The sequence below is a fragment of the Apteryx rowi genome, unplaced genomic scaffold (genome assembly GCF_003343035.1).
Source record: "Apteryx rowi isolate R43461 unplaced genomic scaffold, aptRow1 scaffold_466, whole genome shotgun sequence".
Lineage (NCBI taxonomy): Eukaryota > Metazoa > Chordata > Aves > Apterygiformes > Apterygidae > Apteryx > Apteryx rowi.
This window is the reverse complement of record NW_020450723.1, coordinates 114,587-140,046: the sequence shown is the minus strand read 5'-3', so window position 1 is coordinate 140,046 and position 25,460 is coordinate 114,587. Positions and strand designations below refer to the sequence as shown.

Sequence of the window (25,460 nt, the reverse complement as noted above, 5' to 3'; positions counted from 1 at the left end):
ATCGTGTCTATCTTGGAAATGCAAATGGGGACCTAACCAAAATTTTGTGTTGCTTTTGAAATCTTCATTTATATGTTTGCAAACCCTTCTGCTTCTAAATTAGGGAAAGAGAGTGTGTCTTATTAGCTCAAATGATATTTTGGGGAGAAACTGACAAGCCTTTGGGCCTGAAAGCCATTCTTCAGTCTGAAACAGAACAGGCAAGTTTCAAGCTACATACAAGTTGAAAACAGCTGTCACCTCCAGAAAGTGATACCTATCTCTCTTGGGTACCTTGAAAAGGGATAAATCTCCCTGCTGTGAGAGACAGGTGCCTCTCTCTTCATTGACACCAGAAGAAGCTTAAACAACTTTGATTAAATGCTTACATTTTAAAGAGATAAAGTTAGGGTTAGATGAATCCTTCTCATAGGATCGCCAGTTCCATGGAAAGAGATAGATTTTCCTCACTAGAAGGTATGAGCCTATAGTTGGGAAGCTGCAAGTAGCTTTACAGATACCTCATCTGCTATAGCAAGTAGAGATTGGATATAGTTGATCCCCAAGTTTAAAGATTTTGAAAATGATTCCTCATAGTTTTTTACTCTGGTACATCACCCCTGTCTTGGGAAAATTCAGAGTATCCTAATAATGGTATACTATCAAACTAGCAGGTTTATTAGTCAGGTACTCATCCCATAATGAGGGTGGAGTTTAGGTTAGAGGAGAAAAAGCTGTGTTCATCTCCCTTTAAAGTAAAGTAATAAAAAGTTGCCTTTTTTTAAACTGTCGGCTTTTAAATGTCACTTTTTTAGTCACTTTGGTCACAAAAAAGTGACACAGAAGTGTCACTTTTAAAAGTCAGTTTGATTAAAGGAAACAAAAATGTGGCAGTACTTCCAAGCCAATTATAGCAGTCTTCTATATTATTTTGATATACCCTAAGTTTTTCCAAAATACTCGAATATTTCAAAGCAGAGGTGGCATAGTGCAGATAAGGTATTCAAAGACATATGATAAATATATTTTATCATGTGAGTCTGCAGCAAATCAAATTTTTGAGTAGAACAGATTCATATAGTATTTGGTATCTGCATAAGTGATGTTAACTTGCTGATATTATAGGATCTCCAAAATCTTATTATTTATTATATGTGGCAAACTGAAACCAGATTCATAGATCTTAGTGGCTAAATTCTCTAAAACATCTGCCCATGCTCTAGCACAGAGCTAAAAAGAACTTTTTCTGTACTTTCATGTCTGAGTTACAGTGGGTTAACTAGGTGTAGAAGCCTGAAATGGAAATTGTATTATCAGTGACAGGCAAATTTAATTCCAATTTTTTACAGCTTCTGAGCAATTTTAACATAGGGGTTTTTTTTTGTAATACACCTATACATTCCAAACTTTTGTCTTTAAGGTGTCAGAGATAACAGATGAACTGACTACATTGCCTAAAAGAGCTCAGTTGGCAGCTGCATTTATTACCTATCTTTCTGCTGCTCCAGAGGACCAGAGAAAAGCCAGCTTGGATAAATGGACAAAATCAGCAGACCTTGAAAGTAATTTTTTTTTTTTTTTTTTGCATACAATTAAGCTCAATCAAGTAAGTGGAAAATGCTAGTGAGTTCTAATGAACAGTCTCATTTGTCTTGGTGTTCCCAAATGAAAAGTGACAACATCCATTCTTATTCAAGGAAGAATTGTACATACAGACAGACAATTTCTTATGATAGTTCTATTAATTCTTATAAATTCTTAAGATTTATCCCCACAGTCTTTACTGGAAAGAAAAGTTTATATGAATAAGTCTTTTCACATTGACTATTGTTAATTTGGCTATGGATTCTGTATTCTTCTGCTTTTTCAGTAATCATTTTATGGAATATGTGTTAGTAGCACCATTAAATATTTTTTATAACATCAGGCAATAGCAATAACTTGCAAGCAACAAAATAAAAAAATGTAAGGGAAATGTACAGGCTTACACTTTGTTGGCAGAATCTCTAATGCATTTAAAGTGGTAAAGGCTTAAAAAAATATGTGGACTATAAATATTCACACAAACTTATAAATAATAAATACATCTTTTATTTGCCAGAGTTTGATGTAAGGCGATTCCTGTGTACAGAAAGTGAGGAGTTAGTCTGGAAAAGTGAAGGTTTACCCTCAGATGACCTTTCAATAGAAAATGCTCTTGTTATCTTGCAGGTAAATTTGTTTCTGTATCTTATCTTGGAAGTATTTCAGTTTCTACAAATTTCTATAACATATCTTTCTGGAACTTTGAACTCCTTCATTTTTGTTATTTTGTTAGCACCGCAAAACACGTAAACAGAAACAAATACAGCATTTTTAATGTGCATGATTTTGTATAGTTCCAAATAAAAGGGACAAAACAGTTAAGAAAATATTCATTTTTTGCTTTATTCTTTTCTTCCCAAAGTCCTACAAATGAAACCTTTTATCAGTCTATTCAGAGATAAGGTGTGAATAACTGTGGACACTAATATAATCACTGGAAGATTATGCCCTATAGATGTGCACTTTGACATTTCATTTTGAATTCTTTTTTTTCTTGTAAAAATGGAAAATGCTACGTGCAGATATCTTTCTAAATATCTATATTTTATATCTTTAAAGGATCATCCCACTAGCTCTGTGATGGAGGATATAAAATGCCATTCAGTTAATCCCAATAAACTAATACTTGAGAAAATAATTTAGTTATAACATTATAGTTATAATCAAGATATAATGTTATTACATAATTCCACACTAAAAGATAATATATAATGAACGTACATATAAATATACATACTATACAATTATACAATTGTAATATAATATTCTAATTTTAAAGTAGTTATTTATTATGTTTGTTAGAAAGTAAAGTTTTAATGCCATTCCAGAAGGGAGAATCTACCATTACCCTGGGTAGTTTGTCTGAGTGACTGATAATTCTCACAAATCAGTTATAGCCTTTTCTCTAATTTAAATTTATCTTGGTTTATCATCTTGATATTTGATCTAGTTATTTCTCTCTTAGTAAAGAGTTCTTCAATACATGCTACTTTGTATCCTCAAAGGTGTTTATATGCTGTAATCAAATCTTCTTTTCATCTTTTTCTTTAGTTAAACAGATTGAGCTCTTAAAAATGTCACTGTGAATGAAGGATTGTTTCCAAGTCCTTCCTCTGCTCAAATCTCTCTGTTCCTGTATAATTTTTTTTTAGCATCCTTTTAAAACCAGAATGAGAATTGTATTTTACCAATGATATGTATGGTACAGTTCTCAAACCTTTGTGCTTATCACCACTTGAAGCCTGGATATATTCCATGATTCCCTGTACTGCCACTGTTGCAGTTTGAGATCTGTGTAGTCATTCAGTTTGGAACAGTAGGACTCATAAATAGAATGTAAAAAGTAAAGTATTCTATTAGATTGGATCAGAGAATTGCTGAAAATGTGTTTATATCATAAATGCACGTCAGTTGCGAGAAGCTCTCTTTTCCCTTGCCACGCTACTGTCATCTGTGTGGACACTGTGTGTGTGACCGTTATGTCAGTTCTGAGCCCTTACCTGATTAGTATATCTATTGTTAAAGTCTCAGTGTTTAGAATGCTATGTATGGGTTTGTTTGCATTCTTTTAGCATAACATGTCTTTAATGTAATAATTTAATAAGCTTTGCTGAGAACTGTTATGGGAACCACACATTAACGAAATGAGGTTTTATTAAAACGCAAGCCTGCTTATCTCATCAGTATACATATTAATAGGTAATGATATCACCATACAAAAATATTACACATTGCAATTTTGGGGTCTGGATTTGTTTCTGATTATAATAAAAATGCTGTTTGTATCTATATATATGTCTGCAAGATATGTATAATATTTAATCTTTCCAAAATACACTGAAGTGCAAAAAAGAAAAGTACTGTACCTTTGCCCACTACAGGAGAAAACTAGAAAAATAATACCTGTGCTTCTAAGTTTTTAAAGTGGTTGTGATTATAGTGGTTTTATAGACACTCCTGTTTTTAGAGGAACTACAGAACTTCATAACTTGAGTTTATTTTTAATGACAATTTAATTTTTACAAAAAGAAATAGAAAGTTTTCTCTGCCACTGATGTTTGTTGTCATTTTGTTATTAGGCTGTGCTGTTTCTTTCAACAGTTTGTTTAAAACAAAAAGATGTTAAAATGACCAAAACCTTAGTTTGGAGAAACAAAGGATTAAATTTTATTCTTAAACAGAAGATTTTAATAACTATATGTTTCTTTTTTTCTAGAGCAAAGTTTGCCCATTTTTGATAGATCCTTCCTTCAGGGCTACAGAATGGCTGAAGACACATTTGAAAGAATCACGTTTGGAAGTTATTAACCAGCAGGTCCAGTACTTACTCTTGATCTTACTCTTCTGTTCTGCCTGAGCACTCCCTATTCAAACTTCAGAGAACAGTTAGGGGCGTGATAGCAGTCACCAAAATGTGGTCATATTCAATGGACTGTATAATTTCTCACAGAGTTCTAGATTAAAATGATTGTATATGCAAGCTCAATCCTTCAACAAGTACTGAGATCCATTTTAACCATGTATAAGATCACAAAATTGTATTCAAAATGAGTATGAATGAATTGTATACAAAAAGTCAGTCTGGATTTTGCTTTACTATCTTATTTTAAAAGTATGTGCTTATACAGTTCAAAAATTTGATCCTATATTTTTGAACATGGTACTGATAATTTGTTGACTCAACAATGAGGTTAGAATATTTAAAACTGGGACGTCAACATTTGGTGTTACTTCTACAAGCTTGCCTTTCTGTGCTTCCCTCTCCAAGACTATCAAAATTTTCTGAAGAGAAGAAGATACTAAAAGATTTTTAAATAGAGAGGTCTTTCATATTCTTGGCTTCAGTATGAACTGCTCCTGTATCTCAGGAGTCTATATATACTTTTTTGATGTATTTTTTTCACTGCGTTGTATGCTGTGTAAATGTTAGGTTGGGTTTCAGTTTGAGCTTAAGACACATAAGCTTAATTGTGTACACATAACTATCTACATGGGTGTTGGAGCCTTGATTCAGTTGCACACACATAGACAAACATCTGGTGCCATTTGAGGTTCCTTAGTGAATCTCACTCACCTGGCCTCAAGCTGTTGCTTCAACAAAATGTAGGTCTTTCAGAGATCCCTGCCAGCTTTGCGTGGATGTTTTGGATACCCTAGGATGGTACTGGATACCTATGTCTGATCAACTGAATGCTCCCCCTGCTAGCCGATCGGCTTGATTGCTTTTTAGGTTCTGTTGACTGAATTGTCTAGGATCTCCATTGACTATAGTAAACATCAAATGCATATTTAGACACCTACAGGTAAACACCTTCATTTAGATATCTCAGTACCAATAGGTTTTGATTTAGTTTTGACACGCAGCTAACTAGTGACATTTGTGATACACTAACTACCAAAACTTCCAGATGGGCCTGGCAGACATGACACAGGACCTATGGTAGACCTGCACTCTTCTGGTGCAGCAGTTGGAGACTAAGCATCTTAAATGGTTTGTCTGTATTTCAGTAGCTGAATAGAGCCCTTAGTATCAAACTTATTTAAATTAAACGCTTACTTGTGGCTAAAACCAAAAATACCATATGGTGCTTGCAGTAGAACTGTTTATCTATACTGATCATACTTAGATTCAGACTCCTGGTATTATGCCTTCCTGTTCATTGTTAAAGAGATTCAACAGCTTCAGTACATTTCTTCCCTGTTAAGTCATCAAGGTGTTAATGCTTAAAAATAACAGGATCAGAGTTTTTTTGGTTTTTTTTTTGTTACCCAGGACATCAACTTCCTAACTACTCTTGAGCTGGCAGTGAGATTTGGGAAAACACTTATTATACAGGAAGTGGATGGAGTGGAACCTGTTCTTTATCCTTTGTTAAGGAAAGATCTTGTTGCTGAAGGTAAATGACCAAGATCTTTACAAATGCTTATTCAAAGCGTTTGTAGGTTAGATCTATATGCATCATATAAAACCTAATTCATCTGGAAACAAGAACATTTCTTAGGTTTCCGCTTTAATACTAACCTGCTGCTAACATTTTAGGGCATGAAATACATTGGAGATATGTTCTTGTTAGGGGAGAAATATTGAAAAGTATTTAAAGATATTTCAAGTTTAATTAAAATAGGTGTTTTTATCAACTTTGCACAGTTTAAATTTTAAGTTCATTTCTAATGATAATTTCAAACACATGCTTTTGCTTAGGAACTTGGGCCTTAAATAGACCAGAAATTACATGACTGACTGTGCAGTTAGAAATCAGTGTTTTCAGATGTTAGAGTTGCTCTTTCTCTTTCATTTGTTTGAAGACTAAAGAAGGCACACAGATGTATTTCTGAGATGATTTTGGAATGGGAGGGTCAATCAGCACAGTGGTGGAATTCAGTGAAAAGGAATCTCCCTACCTGATGCAATGAAAGGAAATAAAAAACATCTATATATTTTACATTATCTCCATGAGAAACAGCTTTGGATTCAGTTGCTTTAAAAAGGCTGATGTGAAAAACTGTCAAAAGTTTAGCTAAGATAAATAGTAAGAATATCAGTATCTTAGCATGAATTATGTTGTCTATTTCGGAATTATATCTAAACAACTGAGTGGATGAGAAAAAAATACAACAGTACGTGTCTTTAAATACTTTCCAAATTGTTATAATTAAAATATACTTACATTATGCTGAATAATTGTATTTTTGCCTTAAACATTAGTTGCTCAGCATGTAGCACAGCTGGTACATGTAATTTACAGCATGAAGTCTGAGTGCTGAAAATAGTTCAAGACCCCTTATTGCTGTCATTTTATCCAGTAAAATGTTGGAATCTAATAGTGTGTGAGGCAACAGTAAATCTGTAATCTTAAATACATAATAAAATATATTACAACACTCTGGATCTTCTTAAATACAGTTATCCCCTATATGGGACAGATTTGTATAGTAAAAAGAGAATTTTAGCTCAGATATCAATCATTCTTCCATTATGGTTGTGCTTCCCTCTTTTTCCTCAGTAGAGGTGGAGAGCACCACCAGTTGGTGACTTCAATGATCTATAGGAGCCTAGGACATCTTTATTACTGTTTAATTTCACTAGCTTCTGCTGGACTTTGGGAAGCAGAAATACAGTATTACATGCATCTCAACTGATTTTACTGAAAGAATCAAAGAAAGAGATGTGTATGTCTGCATAACTCTGGAGAAAGCAGATTAAGTTAAAATATACTATTTTATTAACTGGATTTACTCATAATACCTTAGGTGGCCTCTTTGGTCTGTCAGTGCTAGGTCTGTGCAAGTCTAAGTAAGAAGCTGTTTTTTGAAAAGGGAGAAGTAGTTGCTGTTTGAGTCTCTTTGGTCACTTCACTTGCAAGCACCCTCTTCTCTTTGCCAAAATGTGGAAGTTGTAGTGGGGGAAGAGGCCTCTTTGCATTATTTTGCTTGTGACAACTGTACATCTTTTTGTTACTTGTTAAGAAAAATGTGAATTTATATACTGCAATAATTTTGTCCTTGAAAGCTTCCATTTTCTTTTTGGCATTTTTACAACATAGGCCTAAGATTTATGTTGGTATTTGGCACAGAGGCAAAATTGGTATATGGTTTTCATCTGTACTAGTGTTTTATCAAGAGATTTATTCTTTGAGCATTTTTGATTTTCTGCTTCTAGAGCTAAAAACAGAGAAGCACCCAACCACCTCAGAAACATCTCTGGAAAAGAATTTTGTTTTCAAAACTATTCATGTTATAATTCTATTCTTTTTTCTTTTTTAGTATAAGGAGGAGAAAACTTTACTCTGGTCCCCTAACTGTTAGAGTTTATTCTTTTTAGTCGACACAGCTAGAATGGAAATCTTCCATGATGGAAGGAGGGTGATGAGAGGCCATAAATATAATTTTGTTCTAGGACAGGCATATTGAAAAATGTCACAATATTGGGGGTATAAACAGAGACTGAAACCATGACAGCAGAAATTACATGAGTTGTTTCTTGCCTAATGGAATTGAAGTAACATATTTACAGTAAGACTAATTTATGGAATATTTCTTAATGAAATATTTCTCTTTTAATCTAATAACTAGATAGTCCAGCATCTTTAGTTTTATAGTGCATCTTTCTCCATAAAAATATCATATAGAGTAATTACTTTAGTAGAATTATTATTATTATACAGCAGCTTATTGTTATACAGGAGCATCAACCTCCCACAGATTGTCTGAATCCCACTCAGAAAATACTGAGCCATCTTAGTCAATATGTATTTATAGTTATTGTGTTGATAGGGTGATATAACTACGTGAAAAGGTAAATGGATGTATTTATGTTATGACAAGATTCTTATACAGTAAGATGGTTTTCCAATGCATATCCTGTGGTGTTTTGTCCTTTTCATTGTTGGAAGATTTCAAAGATTTATTGGTATTACTTTACATCAAGTGTATTTTTTGTCATTTATGCTTTTTATATTGGATAAGGATAAGTAAACTAGACTGGTCTAGTAGATATTTTGTTGCTATCTAATTTTCTCACACTCGTACCATGCTATTGTTTTTTTCTATCTAACAATGCAGGAAAAGTTATATTCCTTAAAAAGTTATAATTTATTTTTTATGAACAATCTATAAATAAGTTTAATATTTTTTATATAATAGTTATAAAATATTACACAAATAGTATTTATTTTAAGATAATTATAGGATATTTGAGTCAGAATTACTATCATTTATTTTTATTATTTACAGGACCCTGTTATGCTATACAAATAGGTGACAAAATGATAGATTATAATGAAGAATTCCGTCTTTTTCTATCAACAAGGAACCCAAATCCCTACATTCCACCTGATGCTTCTTCTATTGTTACTGAAGTAAACTTTACCACAACAGAAAGTGGTTTAAGAGGACAGGTAGGTGTTTAGAATAACAACAGTATATGTATAGTGGACATTTATAGATATATCCAGCTTCTGGCAGAAGCCCCATGGCCCAGTTTGGGTTAATGGTCATGGAGATATTTTCTAGAGCACAAATGTAAGTGGTAAAATCAATACTGATTCTAAATTGAACTCCAAAATGCTAGGAGCTTTGAGGTTTTATCTATAATTTTTAGGAAACAAAATGTAGAGTACAGATAGAAAAAAATGCAAAATTAAGGAAAAAGATGTTTTTACTTGGTATGAAACATGTCTTTTCCAAACTAACAAAGGCTTAGAATGGGAAGTAAATAAGACACTAATAAGTAAGATGTAATTCAAAATGTTGAACCCAGATAGCTGTATGACTTCCTGCCCTCCGCTGGAGACAGGGAAGCATCATACAATATTCGCAAGTAAATTTTCACCCTTTTTAAGTTGAATACAAAAAAAAGTTGTTATTTTCTTTCTTGTTTGTTTTCTTTCTGTTGGCCTGAGAGGGGTTTGACTTTTCATAGACTTGTTGGAAGGAACTTCACTGCCATTGTTTCCCAGTTTGTGCTTTCTATCTCCTACTTCTTTTTATATTTTATGACAATATGTACACATACAAAGATTACCAATAAAGTTTAAAATCAGGTGGGATTCAAGCTGAGGTGAGAAGGTGTAGGTCTTGGCATAAAAGGGTGTGAATCAGTGTCTTTAATAAAGTCAGCTAGTGCCTTTTGAGATGCCCTAGAGTATCTCAACTTGGCTGACAGCTGCTGTTCCACAAGGGCATGAGTCACTGTGGTTCCTGGGTTGTATTTTCCACTGTAGGGTATCCCGGATGCCTACACACATTTGAAAGACATTGAATATCTGGTGCAAAAGCCTCAGAACTCTACTTTCGTATGTTAGATATATACACTGCTATTTAATTAATGAATATATATTATGAAATATTAGAATGTTTTCCATCTTGTTAAATAATTTGCTCTATTTTTAGCTTTTGGCTATAACTATTCAGCACGAAAAACCTGATTTGGAAGAGCAGAAGACAAAGCTGTTACAGCAAGAAGAAGACAAGAAGATACAGTTAGCTAAACTTGAGGAATCTCTTTTGGAGGTAAAATAAATTTAACTTTGTTGTATCCGTTAGATCAATAAGATAGATTTAATACTGTTATGCGTTTAAATGAGGATGATGAAAGTATTGGGAATAATGAGCTGTCAGAATTTTTGATTTGAGAAAATAAAAACATTATTTGCCCAGGGTTGTTGGAGACATAAGAGAGAAAAGGTGCAACTGTCATGAACTTGTAGTATTTCAATAGATTTAGCATTGTAAAAGCTAATACTTGAATTGTTGGGATAGCAACTGTTTAATGCATTTGAAAAAAAAAGTTTAAAAAACACTACTAAATAAGTAACAGAACTATTAATCACTTGCTTTTTAAAAAAAGTGCTATAGTTGTGACTAGCCGTTTAAAAAGGCTTAAGAAGTGCAGATAAATTGACTGTGTCCTTGCAAATATTGCTTATTAAAATGTTTTGATTGCATTAAATATTAAGCTAATGTAGTTACAGGTATATCTGTTAGGTAATTTCAGAAAGAAAAATAATAAAGTAACTGTCTAATGTGTATCAAACTTGTTTGGTTTTCAGTTTCAACTGAAGTCAGTTGAAGCAATTGTCTTTACTGAAAGTTAGTAAAAATGTTATAAGACTGCATTATTCAAGCTTTTCCCATTTCTTATTAGATTAACTACAGTGAAAGTGTTTGCACAGGGGAACTCAGGAAATGAAGGGTAATCACAAGGATTTTGAAGGGGATCTCTGATTGATAAACTGGAATACTTGTAATTGTGAATGTTCTTCTCAGTTGAAAATGAGAACTAAATCATATAGGACATATTGGAATTTTTTGGAGTGAAATTGAGTTTATGATTGGCTGGTGTTGCAAAGGAGTGATGCACTTCACTCAAAAGAGGGAAGCAGCACTATGCTTATTGAGGTAAGATAGTGACTTAACAAAGTTCAGTCATAAATAAGAGTGATTTAATGAGGTTTGATTGGCAAGATTCACTCAGTTATTTACTTCATGAAGAACAGGGTCAGATGCGTGCACAACGGAGACCCTCCTGTTGAGTCATGAGGTTCAGAAAGGACCCCCTTGCTTTCTAAACTCCTTCTGAGAGGAGCCTAGGTGTGGCTGGATCCAGTCCTAGTCTCAGACTTGGTCAACAGTTTATGTCTAAGGGATTACATGCACAATCAATTAGAGATATAACTCAGCAAAGTTTCACAAAGTTCTCAAAAGTTCAGCATGCTATTAATGACTTACTGAGGATCTGTCGTGGGTAAGGAATCTCTCAGCCTCTAGGAGTAACCTTGAGAGGCATCCCTGCTCAAGAGGAGGTTCTGCAGTGCAGCCTGCTGCCATGCAGGAGAGCTCAAGGGGCTCTGGGCTGCCCCCTGTTTATAGAGGGGAGGGGCATAGTCATATTTGCATACTAGACGAGCTTTAGTTGGCGCATGCTCAATTAGCCCCTACATATGTGCTGTTTATGGGGAGGTCAGGTTGAGGGGGAGAGAGCACATTGGGGCGGGGATGCATGGGGGGGGGGGGGGGGGGGGGGGGGGGGGGGGGGGGGGGGGGGGGGGGGGGAGGGAGGGAAAGAGCACACCATCACAGCTGGATACAAGTTGTTATGATGAGCCAATTTCAGGTTAAACTGGTAGTTACATAGAAAAAACACCCTCATCTGACATTTATATTTACCTTGATAATGTTAGTGCATAAGACTCTGATCATAGAAATCATTTCTCAAAAGCTTACTGAAAACTTTTAATTCAGAATTTAGCGTTCTGGATTTTGAGAGTTTGTTGTTGGGTTGTTTCATTTTTCAACTTTCTTTAGTACACCTCAGTTTGTGGACTTACCATCTGCTTCCCTGCTCTTTTGATTCATTCAGTGATTCAGAAATATGTAGAGACCAGAAAGGATGACAGTTTCCAAAATGGTTAATTTACAGTTTATTTGACTGTAACTTTATAAGTATTTTTTTTTTTTTACAGGCACTTGCAACATCACAAGGCAACATACTAGAAAATAAGGATCTGATTGAATCTTTGAATCAGACTAAAGCAAGTAGTGCACTCATCCAAGAATCACTTGCTGAATCTCACAGACTTCAGAGTTTTCTTGATCAGGTAAAAAATATAATCTTGTGTTGCTGCTGTTCTCCTGCTAAAAAATAGCCATTTTCTGTGAGTACTACTAGATGAATCCAGTAAAAAGAGTAATAAAAGTTTTTCGTTGAATAAACTGGTTCCTGCTTAATTTGCCCAAGTTATATTTTCAGTTATTATGCTGCTGCTTTGCTTTGGGTTTAGTGTGAAAATGAGAATACTCACGTCTGATTTTCAAAGTTGGACAAGTAAGTGGTGAAATCCTGGCTCCACTGAATTAATGGAACTTCTGCCATAAACATCAATGAACCAAAAATTTTGCCCCAATTACAGACTTATAAGATTACTAACATGAGAAATTCCTCTTTTGAAGCAAGGGGTATTTGACATATGCAAGTACAGTAAGCATTTTCAGTAACTAAATTCCTTTGTTTTACACATGCTAAATATCTACACAATTTAAAGAAGTCTGCCTGTTTGAATTACATGAATTTTCCCCAAGGTCTTATTGGCATATAGTGGGTTTTGATTTTGTTTTATTTTTGCCTTCTGCTGTTGCAAATAATATGGCTGACTTTCAAGGCTCATATGGACATTCTTATTTAATAAATCCCTTGCTATGCAAAAGTTTAAAGCATTGATGATGCTATTCCTTTACCTTGCTGGCTTTTGTTACACATTACAGATTTTTGCATTTTGTTCCTATCTGTTAAATTTTAAATTTGCTATTGAGTTTTGGGAAATGTTCTGTGGTGGAAACAAGCCTCACTGACCCAAGAAGTCCTTTCAAAAATGTTCTTAATAACTTAAAGAATTTTTTTACTAAAAAAAATTTTTACTAAAAGTTTTATATATATATATATATATATTTTTTTTTTTTTTCTAAAAATAATAAAGGCACTGCTGATGTCTGGAGTGTATGTCCCTCCCTGTGAAGATTCTGAAAGGATTCTGTTTCCTAAAGCAGTGGAATTAATCCCAATTTTTTTTTTATAGGCTGAATAAATTTTCAATAACCGGTAGGTGGCAGTAAAATACTGGTTTTGATTATTGTTTCCTTTTATCCACAGGAGCGGGATGCCTATCTCCCTTTAGCTGAGAGTGCTAGCAAGATGTACTTTATTATTTCTGACTTGTCCAAAATTAATAATATGTACCGTTTTAGTTTGGCGGCTTTCCTACGGCTTTTCGAAAGGGCTCTGCAAAGTGAACAGGTATTTGATTTTTCTGCTGCATTCACAGTTTCAGGAAAAGAGAAGTCTCCTTTGATCTTTAGAATTTAGTAGTTGCTGTGGGCATTTTTAGAGAATAACATATAAAATGTAGTGATGCTGAACTGTTGTGATTTAGATATTCAGAATATACAACATAAATTTTTTTATATTATTTATATTACATATGAATTATAAAATTGCTGCACCATCTGAAAAGTAAGCAATTCCTATTTGTAATTTCAGGCTTTTTATTTGTTTAAGGTTAAAACAAATTAGGAAAACCAAGATTGATTATAACTTCAATTTATTTAAATAAAGCCTTCAGTAATGAGCTAATCTGCAAATAAAACTGATTCTGTCAGCAAGGAGTAGAATAAGAAAAGACCTATATTTCTACATGGTTCAGTTATTTGAAGGAAGATCAAAATGTTATCTATTTGTTTTATATAGTCTGTAAGCATGTGTGCAGCCTGTGTTCTTGTCCTTTTTAGTTTTTAGTATTCTAATGGCCAGTATATTCTTCTTACTGAAGCACAGTTTTGATTTTCTCTCTTATCACCTTGCTATTTAGAAGTAAAAATTCACACTAAGTAATGATGCATCTTCTTTTTGTTCAACTTTTTGTTTCGATCTCCAAAATTCATCCTTTCTCTGTTTCCACTTTAAAAGTGCTCCACCAACCTTTCATCATATCGCCTCTGGATAACTGTAATCCCTTTATTTTCCGGTATCCATGCTTACAACTTTTCTTCAACTCTAATGTAGTCATTGCCAGGAACATGGTTCTGACTACATAAAAATGCGCTCTTTAAAGACCTGTTCTTTTTTTTCCACAACATAAGATGCTAACTTCTTGTTCTTACTTTCATACCCTCTCATCATTTCTTTCCATCATGCCTATTGTGTTATCCAGTTTAAAGATCAACTTCTGCCTGTGCTAGTCGTTACCTTCATTTTCTTCTTTTTTTGTGCTCCTCTGTCCACTTTTGCATTTTTCCCAAATGTCTTTTAAGCATTGGAAAGGTGTTAGTCAAGATAGTCAGTCCGTGAATCCAAATTACTCTCCTTTATAAACTCATGTCTTCAAATTCCAGCAAGACAGAAAGGAATTTATTGCTGATATATCTTATACTTCTTGTTACCCCTTTTCCCCCCATTCTTTCTTCTCTTATCCTATCTTTCTTTTAGTTTTCTCCTCCTTTTATAATTAGTCTTTTAATCTGTAAACTTTGTAGGAGACAGTATATTTACTATTTTCTGCAGTGCCTAGTTCAGTGGGGCCAAATTTGGCTGAAAGTGTAGTAACTCTACTTAATATATCTGTTTAATAATATTAAATGTAATAATTCAATATATAGGCAACTTTTTACCAAGTGAAAACTATGAAAGGCCAAGGATTTAATAAATTTGGAGAAGGAGCTGTTATCATATTCTGTATATGCTTACCTCTCACATCCTCTATATGTATACCTCCAGGAGAGAAATAAAGCATACGGTGGGGCAGCGTGCAGAAATGTGTATTGTTACATCTTTTGAATGCATTTTTTTGTTCTGCAGGCATGCAAACCTCCATTCCCTCTCCCTGCTCCAGAAAAAAGGCTGTATATTGTTTGTTCAGTCCAGTTTCTATAACTTTTGGAACATTCAAAAAAAGCATGGGTGCTATATAGTTATCTTAGATTCTGTTAAGTCTTTTAGATTCAGTATGTTTTTTAAAGACATAATGTTCAAGGTCAAAATGTTGACTTCTTAATGCTTGAGTATAAACTTCTCATCTTCTCATTGGGAGCTGCAGGTGAGCTCAGTAGAAAAATTCATGTTTTCAGAAATAATGGGTGCCACACAGAGTCCAGGTTTTGTGTCATTCTAGTAATTTTTCATTAAAAATGAACCAATGAAAAAATGGTACCTCAAATGATTTTTTATTTCAGATGATTTTTTAAGTCCAAACTTTATTTTTAGAATTCAGGTAATACTGAAGAAAGAATCAAGTCCCTTATTGGCTCATTGAAGCATATGGTCTATGAATACATTTGTCGTTGCTTGTTTAAGGTAAGATTCTATTTTTCCTGGCTTTTATATGGTGCACTGGGTTTGAAACTATTCGTTCAACAACCAAAACTTGGTCTACTTCAGATAAGCAATATTGTGTCAGTACATACATAATACATGCCAAAAAACTACAAATGCAATAATTAAACATGTAAAATTGATCATTGAAAATTAAGGTATGACAGATTAAGATTGCTTGTGCACCTTTCTCTGCAGTGCAATTTTTTAATGAACAAAGACTATTCTCAGTCTAGACCTATCTCTGTTTGACCTCTGGCTCCTCATCTCTCTCTCATTCTGGTTATTTAGCATGTCCCAGGTTTCTCAGTCTTCTGAGCAGTCTTCATTCTGTTCAGTCTTATTTCTAGCATTTCCTAAGTAAGAGTGTTTGACCTAGCAGTCATGATGAAGTTTTGTGTGATTATGTGTTTCTTTTTTTCAAAAGGAAACCAAAATAACATGGAACTACTCTCTTTCTTCTTTTCACCTCCTTCCCCAAATTTCTACCTGCTGGTGTATTTTTCTCCATCTGTTCCCCTGTTCCGCCATATAATGTTCTTAGAGTATTTCTTGTTTGCTCAGCATTCAAATTAGATGGCTTCTTGCTGTCTTGGTGAAAGCCTAGGATAGGATATGCCTCTCACTTTCAATTTTAATTCCTGCTTTCACATAGAACAGCCATAACAGGAGGGGTTTGTCTCATTAGCAGCAAGCTGAAGAATACGCAGTAGGTCTTCTGCATAGATCATTTGGGCAGTAGTAGAAATCATACAAGTCTGGAGTTTGATTAGTGAGAATGGAGAAATTTTGGGCGATTTTATCCCCAAAAATCTAACTACACTATGTTGAGGATGCAAAAATAGTGGTATTGCTAAAGACTATGGCTTGTCAAACTTCAGATGGATTTTCATGAAACTGGAAAAAGGCAAATTCCTGATAATTTAATGTCTGTGTTTGAAGTCATGAGTCTGTGAAGCCTTCCAATAAGTCATCACATCTTTTGAATACTGGAAGGCAAGCTATTTTTATATACTGGAAAAGATGAAAGATTTCAAAAGCAAAGTGCGTATAGGAGATTTCCGGTAGGAATGATTTTTAATGTGAATGATCAGATTGGAATTTAGAAGATATTAAAAATGTAAGAATACCATGCAGACCAATGGTCCACCTAGATTAATATCATGTTCTAACAAGGGACTTTTGAGAGAACAAATAAGCTGCTCGTCCCATCATCAGTCTATGACTAATTTTGCCTTTTATCCACGCTGATTTGTAATTGTTGTTGTAATGCTGAGGCCTATAGGAGTGTCTTCATAAATTGTACAGCTCATACTAGTTTATTCCTTTTAAGCATATTATTGACATGTATTAGACTTGGGAAAGATGTTTTTATTTGCCTGTGGTTAATATTTATGTTTGTGTGTGTGCGTTTATATAGGCTTCATCAATGCTAGTAAGTGAAATGGTGCCAAGAAGTAGTCCTGAGCACTGGAACTAGAGCATCTGTACTGTTAATTTGTCAGAATGATCCCTGACATAGGTTTGGTATGGACCAATTAGCGTTCTTCTAAACAATTTGGATTCATGTTTTGGGGGATAAATCATCCAGATACCATTCTAATAGATGGTTTGGATTTGGATGCGTTTGCAGACCCTGTTTGAGAGTTTAATAGTGTGGACTTAGGCCATGGCAGTTATTCACAGTGTTATATAATGCTCACGGCGTATTTTATTTACCAGTAAAAACACAGCTTTAGTGTTTAGCACAGTTTGACCCAGATTCGTCTTTGGGGCTTATTTGTCCTCCAGTACTTCGCTAGTAACAAAAACAATAGTAAATACATGCAATGATAAAATCTAATGCCTTTTACTTATGTTAATTGTATCCTTGAGGATACTTTGTACAGTATGGTTTTGCAATCAATAGAGTTAATAAACCATAATTATTTAAAACAGCAAACTACAGCTTTATATATACATATCCATACAGGTACAGAGGATCCCAAGCGGTTGTGTGGCTGTCATCACATATTCAAGAAGTTTGGAGATTCCAAATTCTTTGACCTAGTTATGGGCAGTATTGGATTAAAAAATGGAAAAAATTGTCAGTCCACACCACTTCTTCAAGACCTGCCAGTTATTTCTATGTATCTCCTGGTTCAGGCCATTGGTCAGGATCTGTAAGCTTTCTAGTTCTTTTATTTCTAGGGGTGGCACATAACATGAGAAGTAGCCATCATAAGCTTATTAACTTATGATGTGAAGGTGAGTGATTCCAGATGGAACCCTTCCCTAAAAGTGGGTGTGGCCCAGATGAGTCAAGTTATGTATAGCCTCTTGGTATTTCCTAAAATCAGTCATCTCAAGGGCTATTGAAAGTAGGCGGGAGGATATGGTCTCTAGATGGTCCCTCACAATTGGTTACTTGTGTCCATCTACCCAGTCAACCATAATCCTGGAACCTAGTCAGCAGGTGATACTAGAAGTACAGATGCAGTTGAAGTTAGTTTTACTGCACATGACAAAACCTCCCAAAGATGTTGAACATCTTTAATGTTCTTTCTCCATGTTTCTGTTCTATGTTGTGTTTTCATGCTTATCACAGAAAATATCTCCTCTTTTATGACAGAAAAACACCAAAGAAATATGTGCTTGGAGTTGGAATACATTTATAATTGGACTGTAAGAGTGATTTTGTAAAATTATGTTTGTATGAGGAAAATCAAAGAATTATAGAATAATATAGTTTGGAAGGGTTCTAAAGGTTCTCTGGATATTATCTGGCACTAACCTTACTCAAAGCAGGGGCAACTTTGAAGTTAGGTCCAACCTTGAATTTAGAGGAGAGTGCTCAGTGCTATATCCAGTTGAGTTATAAATATCTCCAAGGATGGAGAATCCATAGGCAATCTGCTCTAATGCTTCACTAATCTCACTGGGAGTAATTTTTTCCTATTATTCAGTTTGACTTTCCCCCTGCAACTTGTGCCTGTTGCCTCTTGTTCTTTCACTGTGCTCCTATGAGAAGAGTCTGGCTCTATCTTCTCTATAACCACCTGTTAGATAGTTGTAGAAAGCAACAGCGTCTCCCCTAGACTTCTCTTCCTCAGGTGGAGCAAACCTAGCTCTCTCAGCCTGTGATCATACATCATGTACTCCAGCCCCCAATCATCTTGGTGGCCTTCCACTTGCCCTGCTCCAGAGCGTCTGTCTGTCTTCAGCTGGGGATCCCAGATCTGGGCATAGTACTCCAGATGCAGTCTCGAAAGTTCTGAACAGAGGGGAAAAATCACTTTCCTCAACATGCTGTCTACCATCTTCTTAATGCAGCCTACTTTGTGGTTGGGCTTCATCACTGCAAAAGAGCACTGTTGACTCCTGTTCAATTTACTGTCCACAAGGAGCTATTCTGTCCCAGGTGCAAGACTTGGTATTTGCCTTTGTTGTACTTCAGAAGGTTTCTCTTAGTCCATTTTTTCAACCTGTTGAGGTCCCTCTGAATAGCCCTCTCCACCAATGTAACTGCTCCTTCCCCAATTTTGTTTTGTTTGTATATTTGCTAAGAGTGCATTCTGTCCCTGTCTGTTAATGAAAATGTTCAACAGTATTGGCCCAACCATTGACCCCTGGGTAATGCCAGTCATAACTGGCCATCAGTTGAACCTTGGCCTGTTGTTCACAATCCGTTGAGCCTAGTGGACTAGCTAATTTTCCACCCATTTGTAACCCATAGCTCTCCAACTTAATTACAAGCCTACTATGGGAGACCATGCTGAAAGCCTTGCTAAGGTCAAGGTAAAATTACATTCACTGTTCTCCCCTTGACCACAGAGCCAGCCATCTCATTGTAGAAGACATTCAGGTTAGTTAGGCATGATTTGGTCTTGGTAAATCCATTCCAGACATTTCCTGTCACTTTCTTGTTTTTCATGTGCTGGAATATGGCTGTTGGAGCAGTGAGGGCCAGCTGCTCCACAAGAGAAGGCAGGCCAGGAGCAGAGCACGATAATAAGGCAGGCATGAGTAGTCACCTCACCAACCAGGAACCGGGAAGCAGAGCAGCAAGTCTGGGTCAGGATCAGGACCAGAAATAGTGGTCAGGGTCAGACACAGTCCAGGGATCACTCAGAAAGTCCTTAGTGACACACAGGTCCAAGGCCAAGCCAGGAAGCCAAGCCAGTAAGTCCAGGTCAGAGTCAGAATTGCAGAGGTACAAGGCCAGGTGCAGATACAGCTGCTACACAGCTGTGATGTAGCACAGGTGGGGACCAGTGGTAAAGCCTCAATTAGAAGTTCCCAGGGAAAAGGAGGAGCAGGTCCTCGCTTCCAGCTTTCTTCACAACAGCTCTTAGGTCCCACGTAGCTGACCTTGGACTCAGTCAACTAAACTTTTTTAACTTAACCAACTAAAATCCTAGAAGGGGGGTGTGCTCTGGGCCCTGACAGTGGCTTCCAGAAGAATTTTCTCCATAGCCTTCCTAGAGACTGGGATTGTACCTAACTTGATCTTCTACTATGAAATGTTCCATCCTCCAAAGTTAGCCACTAGGCTCAGGGGCCTGGGAAGCCTGACAGCAGACCTTACTAGTCTTCTTCATCAAGGCAATGAAGGTATGTTATTTCTGTAGGACCCTCAAGGTTTGTTCTGCAACTAAAAGTTTGAAGTCACCACTGGACATTGATCATTAAGTAATGGATGGAATTTCACAGGATTAGTCATACTATCACAGTTACAGTGAAAACCAAGATCTGTATTTTAATACAAGTTGTGAGTTTTCAACAATCAAATAGTGTTAAACTGTATGTGCCAGAATCTGTTTCATTTCTTACTCTTGCTGTCATGTTAATTGACATCATTATGACACTAGCAGACTGTCTGCTAGAGTGCACCTCTGGATCCAGGATAGCAGTACTTCTAGATTGTCTCTAGATCCCTTGAGATCTGTGTTCTAAGTGTTAACCAGGGATAAGTATGTGAATTCATTTTCATTTTGGTGGCAGAGCCATCATAACATGAGGATGATCATTCCTATGCAGGAACCTATGAGATTTGGTCTTATAGCTGACAAGAGACTTGGGAATTGGTGAGTGCACACTCTTGCACTTTCATTTTAAAGATCACATGGAGAAAGTAGATGCTTTTGAGCTATGGACAATGAGACTTTCATTTTTAGGTACACAAAAGATGTGTATGTGGGAAACCACACTGTGGTAAATTCAGACAATGTTATCTATCTGAAGCCAAGAACAGATTTAATTTCTACAGGAGTGCAGGAGTGTTGAGTTCATCAGCTGCCTGAGGTGCCTAAGCTTTGCAGATTTAACATAATGCCATGAACTGTTGCTTTCCTTCTGTTTTTCCCTTTTCCCTGGGCTTTATTTTTTTTAGTTGTGTTTCACCTTCATGAAAAGAAAAGAAGACATATCAGCTTCCTTATGTTTACTTTCCACTCCGATAAAACAAAATAGGTTATGTATTGTTAAGTAAAATATATCTTCCAGATTGCAGACCAAAGTGAAAAATGGAGGCCTCAAACTAGGCTTCTGAGTATTACTGATTTTCCAAAATGCTGACTTTCAGTGTTTCACACTGATGGTGATCTGTGCTTACCAGCAGGTGCTTTGGACAAGCATGTTTCTGTGTATGGCCATAAGAACCCCAATTTTAACTACTGCTTTTGAAAATATTGTCTTGAATGTTTACCTTATTCATGGTTTATTGCTGCAGTGCTCAGAGACTGGTTGAAATTCAAGTGATGTAAAAGACCTAAGAATGAGTCATAGTGTGACTGCTGTTTTCCCCAATTCTGTCTTCTGTAGCAGCTGAGTTGATTTCAAGCATTTCCTGTCTATGATTTCAAAAATAATGGATTTTGTTTCGTATTTTTGGTTTATTACAAATACCCATTTTTTCTTCTTCCCCCTAATTTAGATGTAGTTAGATGTGGGGGTTTGGGTTAGCATTTGTCTCTAGGTTTCAGAGGTATGCAGCAATTTTGAATCAGGATATGTGTCACTAAGCCTTTACTATGGAATTGGAGGTGTTTAATTAGTGAAATTTTGTTAGTTAACTTCACTCATAGGAAAAGGAGAAAAGTGACATGTGATGAATATATAAATACACTTTTTCTGTTTTTATTTCAGGCTGACCAGCTAATGTTTGCTCTCCATTTTGTACGAGGAATGCACCCTGAATTCTTTCAAGAGAATGTAAGTGATAGAGAAGAAAATTCCTGAAGTGATTTACTTAAACTTAACATGAAGAGTAAATAATTGGATGAAAAGTCCTTTTCAGTGAAAATAGGACTCATGATTTGAGATTTATGTGCTTGTATTTCCCTATGATAGTTATTTTTACAAAAAGTTTGGATGTTAAAATTGTATTTATTAGGTTCAAAGTTGAAGATTACTATGAGAAAGGTGGGTAAAAGGTTGCTTTTCAAATAGAGATCTGAAAAAGATGCTTGTGTGACCTGTCCTTCCATTGGGACAGACCATCTAATCTCTTTATGGAGGGCTCTTGCAGTTTTTTGCAGGCACCATATCGGTGCTTCCCCCCATCATGTGGCTAGACATTTATCCATCATTTTGGTAAAATATAAACATTCTTCCATAAATAAAGTGATGGATACACTTCTGTTTCATTTTGACTGAGGGTTGTTTGCACATCCTGCCTTGGTATTGAAATGCAGAAAAGGTTGCAAGGTCTAGGGAGAAATTAGGTAAGAGTCTGATTCTGCAACCCACTGTTGTAGACACTTAGGACAAATGATCTTCCTGGAAGGTGAAGTAGTGAGGTTATTTTTTGTGCATTTCATCCAATGATTCTTCAGTGCTTAATACTGAAGAAATCCTTGGGCCAGTAATCAGACAATGTCCTTTTTGAATGTTTTTTCTCCAGCCACATGAATACTGCATTCTTTGCACCACAGTGGCCCATCTTTGACTGGAATGGTGATCTCATCCTGGAATGGTTTATATTATGGATAGTAGTGTAGGATATGTTTGGTATAGATTCAAACCTCATTTAGTAGAAAATGGCTGTCCCTCCCATTTTCAGGCAGGTCTTGTATTATTAGCTTATTCATAAAAAGAAGGGAAATGCCACATGACATTTCTATTTGACATTGGTCTGAATAAAGCCTAATCTGAAAATTACTAATTTATGGGCTACGGGCATACCTCAGAGATATTGTGGGTTTGGTTCCAGACCACTGCAATACAGTATTTAGCTGTGTTTAGAGGCTACCCTACTCACAACAAAACTGCAGCAGAGCTTAGGTACTGCTAACTCCTATTTCCGTAGTGCAGTGCACTTCTCAGTAATAGTATGCTCCTCTCTTTGGGTGTTAGATAATACTTTTGCTCAAATTAGTCCACAGTGAATTTGCTGTCTCCAGTAAGATGGTGCTTTTGGGGGTGGTGAGCAGTCAGAATTGGTAACTGAGATAAAATTAATCTGGACTGTTTACCCTAGACTGTCTTATCAGAAACAGAAAAAAACAGACACTTCAAGGAAGCAATTAATTTCATCATAAATGAGTTTTCTAAAATAGGTCAGATGATTATCCCCTAAAATTGCTTACTTCTCTCCACTGTGTTTACAGGTAGTCCAGATTAGCTGGCTCAGGTATAGATGCCAATGTTTTAGTTGACAATATAATGAAATAGTCTACAATATAATGAAATTAATTCTATAAATTCTGCCTGCAGTGGAATATATGTACTATTGACTCAATACAATCGCTTAAGTATGGCTGATTAGTGCAAGCCAAGACACCTTTGAGTATCCAAAATACCAGCATGGGATGGAGAGATACAGCCTACAGGATACTCATAATTTTCTGTAATAGAAGCTGGAGGGCAGACGGGATATCAAATGGCAGTAGGTGTCAACTGGTTAGAATAGAGCCCAATATAGCGAAGAAGATAAAAATCAGATAATTTGAAGGAAGCAATGGAACTTGATAATATGAAGGATATGGGATTAAGGTAAAATATTTAAGAAAAGTTGATTGAAACTTTTTGATGTTATTAATGCAGTGTAGTTTTATGGCAGATGTATGGATTGACTAAGTGAAATCCCCCAGTCTTTCTGCAATGAAGCTGCTTGATAAAGATAACTCAGATGAATCTCATTAGTAGAGGCACGCACTGGCTACTCTTCATTATTAGAACTTCCCTAACTCATATATTTTACTTTTTTTCAGCTTCTGAAAGTATCCTGCTTTATCTTTTTCATCCTTGAGTTTGAAAACTCATTAAGGCAGAAACTGGCAAATAGTTTTCTGACTAAATTAAAGCCTGGCTGCATAGACTTACTTAAGTATTTGTGAGCACTGCTTTATGTATTGATTCCTACTGTTTAACATGCATTTCCATTAGCTGTTAGAGTTCTTAACCAGCTTAATCTAGGTTACATCTGATGCACATTCCTGCAATATCTGAATACTCAAGAATTAAAACAAGCAAATAATATCAATATTTCTCTTCTCTAAAAATAGAAATTATTTTAATTAGATCAGTGGGAAAAGAGGGCTCGTGCAAATTGTGTATTGAGGGCAATGAAGATGAAGTAGTTATTCTTTTAAAGCTATGTCTTTTAAAACTTTTAACATGGTGACATGAGAAGTCACTTACCATGCTGCTAGAGAATTTTGTAGAAGTCCTTATCGCAGAAGAGTTCTACCCCCCGTGTTTATCCATAGTGATGAAAAATTTTATGGTACAATTCAGTGTACCTATTGTAGAATGCCTTGGCTCTTAGTGGAGAAATTCTCTTTCTGAATCAATGTGTGTAGATTTTTGATGTAGCTATATACATGTCTGTATATATTCTGCCCTTGCTGTTCTTCATAAAAATATTACAGAGTTTCTGGTTTTAGAACCAGAGAGCCTTCATTCATTTTTTTGTGCTTGAGCATTTCTTTATACTTGGAAGAGAATTTTCAGTTCATAATTGAAAGAATTGTGTCAAGACTTAACTAGACTGATGGGTGCAAAAAACTCTGCTGTGGTCTACATCACAGTAGTAATAGCTGATTGACTTTTTTCATTTGGAAAGTTACTATTACCTTTAACAATAAAGATTTTTAAAAATTACTCTTATATCTAGAATTAATTATAATGATTATGTAAAATTTCTATCTTGTTAATTTTTTTGTATATTTTTTGCCACCTCCAAATATAGGATTTTGTCATTTGTAGCATGTTTTAAAATACTTACCTGAACTATCTTAAATGATTAAAAGCTCTCTTCCTGGATGCATACACCAAGTCTAAAAGATTTAATTGTACATATCTTTAACATACATTTCCCCTTTCTTAATGAAACCAAAGTATTCATAATATCAATCTATTGCAGTAAATATTCCTTCTGTTCTAGTAATTGTATCTTTTGGGTACTGTAACATGAAACAATATTGAAACATGAACTCAGTAGTTAACTGTTTTACGTGACCTGCTGTTACTCAGTCAGTATGTGTATCCTCGCCAGCCAAGTATATTACTTCTTGCTAGTCTGTTGTTGTGTGACTGGGTGGGAGCTGTGGCTACTGAGAAAGGATGGGGTTTCTCTTTTTGTCTCTTTTCTTATGAAGTACTCCAGTCATTTAGCTTGGATTCTGCAAAAAGAATTGCATACTGTTAATATTACCTAGAGTTTAAAAAATGTCTTAAAACTCTCAGAATCTAAGCTTTATTTTGCTTATCTTCTGAATTCCTTTTGTTTTGCCTACATGTTACTATATATTAATCTTTGTTCTTTAAGATGTCCTGTGGCTTCTCTGAGTTGTTTATTTATTCCCTCTAGGAATGGGACACTTTTACAGGTGTGATCATTGGAGATACCCTAAGAAAATCAGTAAGCTACATTTGCTTGTATATATTGAAACAAGGAGTATATTAATTAAATCCTGAAAAGTTATGCCTTTGTATTTACTATATTGTTTTATTAATTGTATTCATACAGTAAAGGGACAAATAACTTTTTACATAGTAATATAAATATTTTAAAACTCTTTGAACATGCCAACTCATTTTCTAATATTCATAA

At 35.3% G+C, this 25,460-nt stretch overlaps 1 protein-coding gene across 1 annotated transcript in view; it reads left to right on the top strand.

Annotated features, from left to right (window-relative positions):
• DYNC2H1 (dynein cytoplasmic 2 heavy chain 1) overlaps positions 1 to 25,460 on the top strand; it is a 197,513-nt gene that overhangs the window by 61,126 nt on the left and 110,927 nt on the right. Inside the window, exons 62-72 of the mRNA XM_026077887.1 lie at positions 1,400 to 1,541; positions 2,081 to 2,190; positions 4,280 to 4,378; positions 5,837 to 5,960; positions 8,797 to 8,960; positions 9,955 to 10,074; positions 12,027 to 12,161; positions 13,211 to 13,354; positions 15,317 to 15,406; positions 21,551 to 21,616; positions 25,218 to 25,268. Of these exons, the coding sequence (XP_025933672.1) occupies positions 1,400 to 1,541; positions 2,081 to 2,190; positions 4,280 to 4,378; positions 5,837 to 5,960; positions 8,797 to 8,960; positions 9,955 to 10,074; positions 12,027 to 12,161; positions 13,211 to 13,354; positions 15,317 to 15,406; positions 21,551 to 21,616; positions 25,218 to 25,268 (1,245 nt within the window). The remainder of the gene's footprint in view (positions 1 to 1,399; positions 1,542 to 2,080; positions 2,191 to 4,279; positions 4,379 to 5,836; positions 5,961 to 8,796; positions 8,961 to 9,954; positions 10,075 to 12,026; positions 12,162 to 13,210; positions 13,355 to 15,316; positions 15,407 to 21,550; positions 21,617 to 25,217; positions 25,269 to 25,460) is intronic.